The sequence below is a fragment of the Cucumis sativus genome, chromosome 6, assembly GCF_000004075.3.
Source record: "Cucumis sativus cultivar 9930 chromosome 6, Cucumber_9930_V3, whole genome shotgun sequence".
Taxonomy (NCBI): Eukaryota; Viridiplantae; Streptophyta; class Magnoliopsida; order Cucurbitales; family Cucurbitaceae; genus Cucumis; species Cucumis sativus.
In genome coordinates, this window is record NC_026660.2 from 30,105,116 (window position 1) to 30,118,119 (window position 13,004).

At 29.9% G+C, this 13,004-nt stretch overlaps 2 protein-coding genes across 3 annotated transcripts; both read right to left on the reverse strand.

The window, feature by feature from the left end:
- Window positions 1-1,499: 1,499 nt before the first annotated feature.
- On the reverse strand, window positions 1,500-3,826 carry LOC101214778 (glucan endo-1,3-beta-glucosidase 11). 2 transcript variants are annotated; one of them, XM_011659989.2, is made up of 3 exons: window positions 3,594-3,818; window positions 2,454-3,490; window positions 1,500-1,937 (listed from the first exon to the last, which is right to left on the reverse strand). In XM_011659989.2, exons 1-3 carry the CDS (start codon window positions 3,631-3,633, stop codon window positions 1,833-1,835), a joined length of 1,182 nt encoding a protein of 393 aa, XP_011658291.1. In that variant the 5' UTR covers window positions 3,634-3,818; the 3' UTR covers window positions 1,500-1,832. The 2 variants fall into 2 exon arrangements, with proteins under 2 accessions (XP_011658291.1, XP_031742536.1); XM_031886676.1 differs by having other exon boundaries at window positions 1,500-3,490; window positions 3,594-3,826.
- Window positions 3,827-10,790: 6,964 nt separating this feature from the next.
- Window positions 10,791-12,018, reverse strand: LOC101212042. Its single transcript, XM_011659991.2, has 2 exons — window positions 11,659-12,018; window positions 10,791-11,045 (listed from the first exon to the last, which is right to left on the reverse strand). The coding sequence occupies exon 1, from the start codon at window positions 11,949-11,951 to the stop codon at window positions 11,691-11,693; it is 261 nt and encodes an 86-aa protein (XP_011658293.1). The 5' UTR covers window positions 11,952-12,018; the 3' UTR covers window positions 10,791-11,045; window positions 11,659-11,690.
- Window positions 12,019-13,004: the final 986 nt, after the last annotated feature.

Below are 13,004 nucleotides of genomic sequence, written 5' to 3' on the forward strand. Positions count from 1 at the left end.
CCCAAAGCTAAAAAGGAAGAAAGAAAAGGTAAACTACTATTAAGAAACAACGAAAATGTTGAAGATATTACAAGAATCATATCAAACATAACTTTTTTTTCTTGTCTTGAAAAGATGATATTAGGTACATATTGAAAGCACAGTAATAATGTTAAGGTTAAAGAAGCAACAACGTAACTAAACTATATTTGCAATTTGCAATTTGCAAAGCCTAGTTTGAGTTTCTTCTTCTTTTGAAGAAACTTCAATTGTTTGTTTCAAGTCAAATATTCATTCTGGTATTACGTTAAATCAATATAAAGAAAGTAGTAAGTTCTCAAAAGATTAAAATGACGGTCATAATATTGCAGTCTAATATGTATATATATATAGGGCCAAAAGGTGATAGATATATGTAATGGCAATGACTGTATTTGCCACTCACTATTTCTTCTCTCTAAAACGTACAGAAGCACATGATGATTTGTGTTTAAAATAGGGTCCCTCTATCTGACGCACCAATCCACTACGATGACTCATCAGCTACCTATACTTCATCAAAATTCAACACTTCTTTTCTCAATACTAAATTATTGTATCATAGTTTATGAATACGTGACAATTTCTTTCAAAATATTTAGTTCATTTTCTTATAATAGTGTGAAACTGAAACCCTTCACAAAGAGAGCATCTTGATAAAGAGAAAAGAAAAGGAGTTTCAGAGTATACATATGAAAACATAATCATAATGGTCATGTACTGAAGACTGAAGAGAAGAGAAATGTGAAAACAATAATATATTTTATTGGGTATCTTTTCAATATTAATTTGAGGTTTATTCTGGGGGTCCAATGAGTAAATAAAGGAGAAGATTTTATATTTGCAAAAGAGAAAGAAAAGGATGCCCAAAATGAAGCTTTGCTGACGGTTAGGGTTTGCCCAAAAGAATAAAGCTTCTGCCGACCAGTCGTCTGCTGAGGATAATAAAAAGTCACCAAATTTATACAAAGTTTTTAACTTTACACTTTACCTGTTTTCATTTCACATTCCATTCTTTATATTCTTCACATATTGCATCTCGAAACATTATTTATATTAAGACGAGATACAGTAAATTAAATGTAATGTAAGAAAGGACTATTGCAAGTCATAATACACTACCATCATATCAGTGTAAATTTGAATGAGATTTTAAGTTTAAAGCCAACGACTAATAAAATCATATTCAATAGTTATTCAACGAAGATTTGACTGCTGATTATTGCATGAATATGTTTTTAAAATTCCAAGAAAGAGGAATATGAAAAGTAAGTGACTTTTGATATAGAGGGAACCATGTGGATTCCACGTAGCATAGAAGAAAGAGGACATTTCTTTTCTTATCTCTTTTAATTTCTATATTTCTATTATTATTATTTAATATTTCTTTACGAAAAAAGATGTGAGCAAAACAAGGTTGTAATATTACTATATAATTATAATTAAAGCGAAATGATTAAATATAGAAAGAGTATATATAATAGGGAGAAGAACAATATAACAATATAACATTATATTAAACGAATGGCATATTGGAATTACAAGGCCTTTTTAATTTGGGTTTACGTACATGAGATAATAAAAGAGAGAGAGCTATATATACACAATGATGGAACAATTTAATATATATGGCTAATGAAGAATCAAATGAAGGCCTTTTTGTTTTTGGTTGAATTTTACACCAAATGATCAACACTAATAAACTAAAGTTAATTAAATGGTTGATGGGTTTTAATTAATTTGCTTCAATAATAATCAAATGGTTTAATGTTTTAGGTTCCAAATTAATTGTTAACCACACCAATTTAATTTAATTAATCTTCTAAATAAAGTGGTCTTCTCGTCAGAATAATCTCCAAGCTAATCAGCAAATACACGAACATCCAATACACTAAGCTTTTATATTCCATTGATATTGTCTGTTAAAAAAGAAAAAGAAAACCATTAAAGTTGGAATTTTTCTTATGACCATATTACAAAAGAAAAAGTTGTTTACTTTCTTCCCCTTCTTTCTCAATCTATATTGTAAAAAAAATGCAAACAATGTTCATGATCGAAACTAAAAAATGTATGATAATTTTGCTCGAAAAATTTCTGGTACTACGCGAAAAAGGTTCATTATTTGCCATTATCACAAACAAACGATGGCGTGGTCAAAAGCTCTTCAACTGGTTTTTATGAGAAACTGTTGGATAGTATGAATTAGTTGGACATTCTTAGGGTCCTCTCGCCGTCAAAATCAATCTCTGAAAAGTGTTTTTACTCCTCAAAATCAATTTTAGTGCTTTGAAAATGCATTTTTTTTATGTGTAAGTTAAACAATGAATTGATTTTAAGTGGAGAAATGTATGTTTCAAATTGATTTCAAGCTTTTCAAAATCGCTCCCAAGGAAACATGCACTAACTAAAGACAAAGTGTAGGTGAAGGTACGTACCTTAGTGGCAGAAGAAGACAAGGAGATAGAAGCAGAAGAAGTTGAAGAAGAAGAACTCAACAAAGCAGAAAGGCCAACATTATAAGCCATAGTTCCATCAGGTTGATAAAGACCATAATTTCTTTCAGAGGTTGGTCCAGGCTTCATATCTTCATTAAAAAGAGCAAAAAGGTAAACTTCAAGTCTCATATTTGGCCTTAATGGAGTTCCTTCGTTCGCCAATTGTCTTCTCAACAAATTTCTATTATAAATTGCTGCATTTTCAGCTGTTGCTCCAATTTCATCATAATCTCCTTTTGAAGGCCATCCTGTTTCTGAAACTCTAACTTCAATTCCACCAAACCCTAAATTTGCCATTGCAAATATCACAGCATCTACTTGTGCATACAACATATTATCATAATTTAATTTAGTGTAAGGATCAACCATATATGACATAGGATTTAAAAGTGCATAATCCAAAGATATTTTATTAGGGTTATCTTTGTATGCAAAATATGGATATGCATTTATCCAAAATGGTGCCTTTGTGCTTGATAAGAATTGTAAAAATTGTGAAATGTAAGTTGAGAACTGGGTTTTGAAGCTACCAGCTGATGGAGGAAAAGAATTCTCAAGAACGGCTAAGGATGTTGGAGTTGAGACATGAATGTATGACCCTAACCCTAATCGAGCTAAAGCATTATGAATGTTGATCATTGCCGGGACGAGGTTCGACATTAACACTGTGTCATTTCCAGTGAATATCTCGTTCCCAACAGCAATTCCAGTAATGCGAGAGGCTGGAAAGTAGGGTTTAATGTGGGTTGCAACCCATTGGAGTGCTTGTTGAGGGTCCATGAGCTGACTTAGCATCTCATTTTCTATGGTCACTATAAGCTCTGTCTTGGAGTTGGCAAATGTGGCTAATATTTGAGGATTTGTATCATAAATTCTTACTTTTGAGATCTTGAGAGATGTCAATAACTCAAGAACTTTATCAGGTGGTGGCAAATTATCACCAACTTGCCCATAATTAATGCCTAGAGATTCAACTCCTGTCCAAAAAAAAAAAAAAATATATCAATACACAAAAAAGACTTGAAAAGATTATTATATAAATATATTGATCTCCACACACACAAACACACATGTATATACCTGAAAATGTGAGAGAAAATAAAAGAAAAAAATGGATCATGGCAATGAGAGAAAGAGAGAGTCGAGAAAAAGATGGTGGGAATGTTTTGAAAAGCTCTTGGGGGTATGTTTTGTGTTGAAGGTTTGCATTGGGAGAATGTGGGTTGGGATTTGGGTGTAATAATGGAAGGCTTATATAAATGTAAAATTTGAACAAATTCTTTTTTCTTATTATTAAAAAAGAAAACTTTAATTCTTTTGAGAATGTGTTTTGGTTGGAGAGAGGATTGTCTCTTTCCATCTCTCTTCCATCATCAATGGGGCCAATAAAAGCTTCAATATAATTCCCTTTCTTCATATACAAGCAATTGAGCAAAAACCCCCATAGCCTACCAAATCTCTCCCTTATTATTTTAAGTTTTCACTGTATATATATATAAACTCAATCAATTTAAGTGAAAGTTTAAGTCTCATCAAATTGCATCATATAGTTTCACCTCCTTGGTCTCCATTGATTTTTTTTTTCTTTTTGCAAATTGGACAAATATTGTTGTATTATTTAATGACACTAATTAGGTGGCTAGAAATCATTAAAAAAAAAAAGAGAGAGAGAGAGAGAGAAGAAAAATCTTGTATTGGAAGATACAAATTAGAGACAGTATCTTTAAAAAAAACCTAAACAAAAGCACATATTATATATTTATTAATATAAATAGAAATTGTGGAAATGATTCAATCTCCATAAAGAAGAGTAGATTGAGTAATAATTAGATTATTAAAATCATAGTTCACCCCATTACTAAATAGTTGACTTCCTTTAATGTTTGAGATTACATTTTAAATTTGCTGAGTGTTGTTGTCATGATGCATGGCTATCACATGGAAAAGAAATAGTGGAGAGAGGGACTTGAGATCCTTTGATATTTTTATATATGAAAGTGATAATGCATATATCTTAATTATGACGTAAGACTCATTATATATTATGTTTCTATATTACATTACACATTAAATTATTAATTAGTTTTATATATATATATAATATATATCTCTAACTTGATTGTTGATTTCTTAATAAGGTATTACAACTTTTTTTTACAAGTTCACACCAACTAGTTGATGGTTGGGTAATGTCTTAATTTTCAATCCCAAATACCAAAATGGTCCAAGGTGACTTTACTTAAACAATAATTAAGACTTTAAAACAAAATTAAAATAGCAATTGAGAGATGATAATCCAAAAGGAGGCCACTATTGGAACAAAAGAAGGCAACTTTTTTGTACACGTGAAGGACAAAAGAAGGGTTTGAATTAATTAATCAACTAATTAAGATCTATTCGCTACACTCACAATATAACTAATTAAGTTATTTAAGTAGGACTAATAGGGATTAAAAACAAATTAAGGTGATTGTGGTCATTGAACTAAGAATAGCTTAATGAATGATTTGATGAGCAAAGAAAATTGAATTTATTTAATCAAAAGTATATAGAGAGTAAGGCAAAGAAAGTGGGATTCATGCAAATGGGTCAAATTTTAATTTGAATAGATAAAAAGATGGTTTAAAATGGATGCTTTCTACAATATTACAAATACAAAAATACACGTTTTTTTTCTTCATTAAATAATAAATTAGTTGGTGGCCATATTTGAAGGATGAGTGTTTTTAGAAAGTAATTACCTTTTAATTAGCTTTGGATATTTGGATAAGGATGTGGAAATTACAAGAGAAAACATATGTGTAAAGTCCTCTAATTTTTTTCCCCTTATGTGGCTTTAATTTGTTTGGTATATATCTTCATTCCATTGGAATAAATACATAAATTAAACCCTTTAATTTCCATAGGGTCAAATAAAGTAGGCTCATTATATCTGTCATGAGTGTAATCTAATTTTCTCCTTTTATTAAACATGACATTATGGCATACATTTAAAGTTATAAATTTTGTTATGGCAATGCAAGAATCCATATTAATAGAGTTTATACAAATCTATGTGCTCTTAGATTATGTTTAAAAACGAGGTGATCCCCATGGGAAGTGCCCTTGGTGAAGCACTTTTACTATGCAATTTGGCATAAAAAGATGCATACAAACAGAAAGTGATTTTCTTTTTTGATGGTTGGGGGTAAAGTTAAATATATGGTGCAAATTGAAATTGACCCATTACCATCCAACTGAACATCTAGTTGCTTCAACTAGATTTATACTGATAATGTACCACTATTTGATCTTCTTTTTTATTCTTTATTTTATAATACAAGGACCAAAGTTTTTTTACAATTTATTTAATTAAAGGGAGATATTTGATTTCATTAATTTCTCCCCCATATATACACACATTTAAGTCATGAACTTGAAGAAAAAATGACTAATAGGTCTATAACCTTAACTTCTCTTTATTATTAAAATTCATGAATTTGCAAGCAACAAAATTAAGAGAAAAAAAAAGTGTTGTTTTTCAAACTAGGGTTTAACAAAAGCACTCTCCATAAATTGATAATTACCCTAATTGTATTAATGCAAGCTATGTGAATATTTTCTCTCCCACGTTTGTTGTACTAAAATAATAATATTAAATAAATATGTAAACAACATATATATATATATATATATATATATATATATATATATATATATATATATATATATATTTTACTAGAAGATGTATCTAAATTTATTATAAGAATTAGTACGTACATTTATCTTAAATTATTTAGGAAATATCAACTAGTGAACCGAGCCAACTTGGTTAAAAGTAGTCAATTGTATAAACTCTCCCTTATTTTTTCTATGATCCAAAAGAGAAGAGAAAAAGAGAAAAAGAGAAAGATGGATTTATATGTTGATAAAGTAGATTTCTCTTTTCTTTTGCTAAAAGGCAAAATTTTGGGTGAAAAAGATGAAGTTAACCTTTGAAAATCTAAAGCTTGTCATTTAGAAAAGTTTAATAAACATGCATGCATGCAATTGAGAATAGACATTTCACAATCGTCTTTGTAGCAGCCTTTAAAGACAATATAAAATCGCTAATTTTTCTTTTAACAAAATAAAATAGTTTTAATATTAATCATTTAACACTTCCACTCTATTGTAAAACTTTGAAATACAAACAAATAATACCCAACAAGTAACATATATTCTAATATCATTCATCTTATACTAACGATAAATTCAAAAGCATTTAATATTACATCATTTAATCAATATTATATTCTATACTAAAATTAGAACTTTAGCATTTTCAGTCTTTTTTCATTCCCACAATTAAAACCTACGTTTGTTTATTTGAGAGAGGAAAAAAAATAAAGTACTCTAAGGTTTCTATATCTGTGTTTAGAAAAGCAGTGGAAGTGTGGGAAGAGAAAAATTGCCTAATTATTTTAGGGGTTTAGATATATATTCTTATATATATATGATGATGATGATGTGATAAGATAAGCTAATGTAAAAGGGGGATGTGAAAAGGAAGATTGGTTATTTTAGCCAATATAATAAAGTTTTAAATTGAATTATATTGTGGGGTTTTTTATTTGTTGATAAGAATACAACATATCCCAAATTCTATTACTATTTCTGTCTAAAGTTGCCACGTGGGCTCCATGTCATTGGGTGGGATTCTTAGGGCCCAATTAAATTGTAATTAAAAGAAGGTTTATTAGAGGAAAATAAGATAATGGTTTGTAGGGATATTTTATTGCACAAAAAGGAGGTTTGATTTTGTGTTCACAAAAGAAAAAGTAAGATTTAAATTTTTGGTAAGAATTTAAATGAAAATCAAAGTCAATTTTGACGGTGAACCTGAGAATCGAAGGTCACATTTATATATATATATATATATATATATATATAACTTTTACAAATAAATCTCATGCATTATTCATCCATTTTCTATTGTCATCTTTTTGTTAATATAAAAATGATAACCTAATTGTTAAAATGGGCCGTTATTGGGCCTTATGAAAGAATGGATCTACGATCCAATGTAGTCCATAGGCGTCGGTTAGTGATGGCGTGTAAAAATAATGTCCTTTTATTTAATTTTGATTAATTGGATTTGGAAGTCTAATTATTTTCAAATGTTAAAAGGAAAATGAAACCTTGACACTGACCATACGTCCCTCCAACTGTTTCAACTACATTTATTCAATATAATTAACTTATTAGTATATGGTTTTTTTTTGTTATTTTGTTATATTTATAAACTATATTCAAATTAGTCATTTAAACCTTAATAAAAAGTATATTTTTAATTCGATTTTTTATAATTAATCATTCCTTTTGAATTATCTAGCACAGTCAAAAACTTAAGTGAAGATGTCATCAATTTTCGAAGTGTGTTTTTTACCTTCACGTCTCTTCTCTTCTTCTAAGTTAAGAATTTTCTTTTCTCTATTTTTTAATAACATTTATTATTATTGTTATCATTATTATTATTTATTTCCATCTTTCTTTATTGTCTTCACTGACATTTGAAAGTGAAACACATTAATGACATCTATCGTTTTTCTTTTCAAAATTAAATATCTTTTATTATCAACCAATTTTCATTTTTGTCCTTGGCGTTCTCAATCACAACCTTCATTTTAACGTAGTTTCATGGTGTAAATTTGTTTGAACTTGTAATGGGGTAAGTAAAAGTTCTAAGAAAGTGGGCAACATATATAGCATTTGAGCCATGTTTAAACTATTCATCCACACAAAATATAAATAGAGCTTTGATTTCAAGGGATGGATAGCAGAAGAAAATTTTACTCATAAAACGGAAAAATAATACGACACTAATAATAAAAAATCCCGATGAAAAAATGAAGAATGTTACAAAGGGATATTGGGAAAAAGAAGGGAAAAAAAAACAATGTATAATGAAATGAGTTAAGATTAATCAGTGAGAATCCAGTTAAGATCTTCCATGGAAGGAAGTTCAAGGGCGAGCAAGCGGTCCAAGTCCTTAAACGACTTGGTGTGGATCATCTTAACCCTTTGATTAATATTAGTTATACTCTCATGATTATTATTCTGAGACACCACTCTCTGCCTCTTCCTGCAGATCTCTCCTCCGTCGTCCTCTGCGGCGGGGGAATGCTTTCCGGTGAGACTTTGAACGACGGACTTGAAGTTGGAAGCGTCGGTTTGAATGTGGTGGTACTCAATTAGCACCACCCTCACTTCCGCCGTCTTCTTAGAGTTTCCCATTTCTGATTTTCTTTGTGTAGTTTGGGAGGAGGCTACTGCTTCTTCTACTACGAATTTCATGCCGTTTTATTGTGTGTGTATATATATATATATATAAAGAGTAAAATGAGTTGACCGTTTTGAAAAAGTGGAGAGCATTGACTGAGTCAAAGGAAGCACGCCATTGCCAAAGAATAATACTGATTTTGAAATAATCAACTTGGAGACGTACAATACTACGTGGTTTCGTACCCCATGCAAGTGCATGATTGTGATTGACACTCCTACGAACCCTACCATTGCCAAATAACAATATCTTTACATTACCTTTCCTTTTTTATCCTTTAGTTTTACAGAAATTACAATAATGTAACAATCAAGTATATAACAATATTCATGAAAGAAAAAAAATTAAATCCATAAATATTTGACTCTATCAACACTTAAGATCTAAATATTGATATATTTGAAAAGTGTTTTGCATTCTATTCATGTGTTAATACTTTGAGGCTAATTACGATAGAAATGAAAACAGTATGATGATGATGAGTCCAATCGGCCAAGTTGCATCCCAATTTATTCTCATAACAAAATCGAACGACTTCCGACTTGACTTTGATAGCCTAAATAAATGCAATATGGCCCCAATTTTTGGCTTTCTCATTCTAACCACGAGTCTCTATAACTTTGAATTATTATTTCTTTGATCTGTTTAATCTAATTATTGTTATCTAGAGAGATATGTTTCCCTCACGCAAAAACCTAAAGCTTTTCTTTTTGTTTTGTTTATTATTATTAATATTAGTTGTTGCTGAAATTAAATAAACTTTTGGTTCTTCTTTACTATATAATAATTAATGATGATACGAGTGTTTCAAAATAGATGGACGAAAGAAAGAAAAGTTTGCAATAATATATATGAAAATGTTTTGATTGGTTTGGTTTGGTTTTTAAAGAGTCAAATGTTTGGATAGATGGATTAATGGTTGGAGTTGGTATAGAATTGTTCAATAACAATTTATTATAATAACTTTCTGGACTTGATAAAGAGATGATCCAATGACGGGACTTGAGATCAATTGACACTTGAAATTTGACTCATACAAATGTCCAAAATATTTAGTTTAAGTTTACTTAGTGATAGGCGGCAATAGAAGTAGTCTATCAATTCATATAGAAATTAAACGCTCCATCCAAACATAAGCTTTGGATTACACTTGCATTACGAATTTATACATTACAACACATGAAACAACCCCTTAGCAATTGACGAAGTAGTACTTGTGCTTTTATCATTGATAGAAACAATATTAGTAGAAGCATGTCAATAAAAACACATTATTGATATGCTTCTATTATCATTAATACATAGACTTCTATCAATGATAATATATTATAATGATCCACAATCAATCAAATCCAAATCAAAATGGCAAACGAAAGATAAGAAGTTGGAAGAATGATTCAATCACTATAGACAAATTTTAATGGTAAAAATCAAAGCGAAGAATAATCAAAATCAAGAAGTTCAATGGGAGAATAAGACACACATAATCCACGGTTAGGTTGTCTATCATCATCGAGAAAACATACAAATTTATTCTTTTAAAAAAATTGTTACGACAAAAGAACACATAATAAAAATGATAACAAATAAAGGTATAATAGTAAAGAAATGAGAATTGTTATATAATTAATTCTAAATGTTTTAAGGCTCAGATTAGAATTTAATTTATTTGAGTTGAAGTTTCAAATTCTCGAATATCGCTTGACATAGTTGAAGGAGGAAAAAACTTGATTAAATTTAGGAAGTAATTTTGAGTCAAATGGGCAGAAGTTTTCAAAGTCGAAACAAACCCTTATGGCTTATAAATATCATATCACATGCTATTGTCTTTCCTTAACTTTGAGACTCATAAATCATAACCATAATCATATTCATAATGAAAGGCAGATACTGCATTAGCTTCACAGAACCAACACCATTGACTTGGCAGTTTCGTAGGCACATCAAATTTTCGAAATTTGTTGTCAACACAGAAATTTCAAAGGATAAACAAAAGTATAATCATTCAAACATACAATGTCAACATTTCTTCAAATATTCTCGAAATTTGTAAATTTTTCAAAAAATACAAATACAAATTCAAAATTTTCTCCAAATCTCGAGCTTGAGTTACAAGAAATTAGTAGCTCCTCTCTATTGACCATACGACAAGTCCATTCCCTTTTTGACAGTGATACACCAACACTCACCCACTGCCTTCGGCTCCATACAATCTTTTAACTCCCAACAACCTACAGCTTGAATCAAATTCAAACACATGAAGATCGGAGATTCTCTTGGGGTTAATGGATGACACAATGTTAATGTTGTAACACCCCTAAGCTTTGATTGCCATCAGATTGCACATTTGCTACACACTTATGAAACTATCACCATAATCACTCAGCAACCCAAGATGAAGAGAAAGAAACAAAAACCAATCATTTAAAACACAACAGTAATCCAAATTCTGAACAGAATTTAACTCTTTGGGTTATTCAGAAAAATATTCAAAGAAACTCATATTAAGGTTTTGAATTCCAATCATAGTCAGCTTCTTCAGTTGAATCGAGCAAGTAAGTTTAAGCTTAAACACTCAACCACAAACCCCTTTAAATTACAACATAATATAGAAACATTTATACACTCCATTTATTCTAGTAAGAAAACAGTTCCGATCATCCCTATATTAAAAAGAATTAGAGATCGAACAAGCAAAACAAAACAAAGAAATTTTTACACTGCAATCCGTTGACCATTCTTGAAGCAGCAATGGGTAGACCCAATTCAAAAGAGAAATCCTCAACCCGAACTGAAGATTCTAAAATCCGGAATACGATTCACGAGAATAACAAAATGCCTCACCCGTTAATTACGAGGAAAGAAGGATGGTGAAATTAAACGGCCTTGATGACCTCGGAAGTGGTGGAAGATGAATGGTTAGGGTTTGTATGGTCAAGATCTGGCGTGAAATTGGGGTTGGGATTTAGAGGAGCACGAATGTCGGAGACTTCATCGTCAGGATCGAAATCAGGATTGAGAGAACGATCAATGGCTTCCCGACCTTTCTCCAGGCAAGGTTTGCAAGCTATTTCGATGGTGATCCATCCTGCAACCACCGCTCCGATTGCTATCACGGCCGTCGTTATTGCCCCCATTACGTTTCCGAATCTGCCCTTTACTCAATCTCTCTAATCTCTTCGTGAGCATAGAAAGAACAAACAACTCCCCGAGAGTCCGAGACGAAACAAACCGATACTTACTTTTTGGGCCAATGCCATTTACGGCCCATAGTGTCCTCGCCTTCATTATTGGGCCTTGGTCTTATTAGGCCTAATATAGCCTTTTCTCCAGTCGGTTCAAAGCGTAATAAAGCCCATTTAAATTTAAATTTAGAGTATCATTCCAAATGGAGATGTCAATTTTGAATAATATCATTAGGTGAAGAAGAGAAACAATAAAAAAAGGATATCACAACAAATTTTCAAATTTTTAGTATTTAAATCAAATTAATTAACATTTATTTAATAAAGATTTGCCCTACAAAATTGCTAAAAAAAATTGAAGTGTTACTCATTCATTAGATTTCATAATATTTTGAATTCAAATATTATGAAATCTAATCCTAAAACAATGACAATCACACTAATTCATTATTTTCATATAATAATACATAGTATCTATGGTTAATAACATGTTAATAAAAAAATTGTCATGAGAATTTCAATTAATCTCAAATCATTATACTTAATCAATATTTGGATTTCAAATATTACATCATATCTTGAAGCAAACATAAATTAAGCATTTTGTATTATTTATATTTCAAGTTATTTAAAGAAAACTATAAGATAATAAGTAGTATGTATGATCAATAATAATTTAAAAATAAAATTTTTTTCATCACTACAAGATTATACACTTATTTTTATTAAAAAATATAATTTACTGTGCCTCTTACATCAAATAATTATTTTTCACGTTGTGTTTTTTAATTATGTTAATATTCATATTTATTTTAATTAAACGTTTTATTTTTAATCATCCTTGTTATGCATGTGTAATAAAAAAGTATACTACGTCTGTTATATATTGATACAAATAATGATATACCAAGTATCATACCATATAGTGTATTTGTAAACTTTTAGAAAATATTAACTAATTTAAGATATTTTCGATATTGTTTTCTAAATATATGTCTATAATTC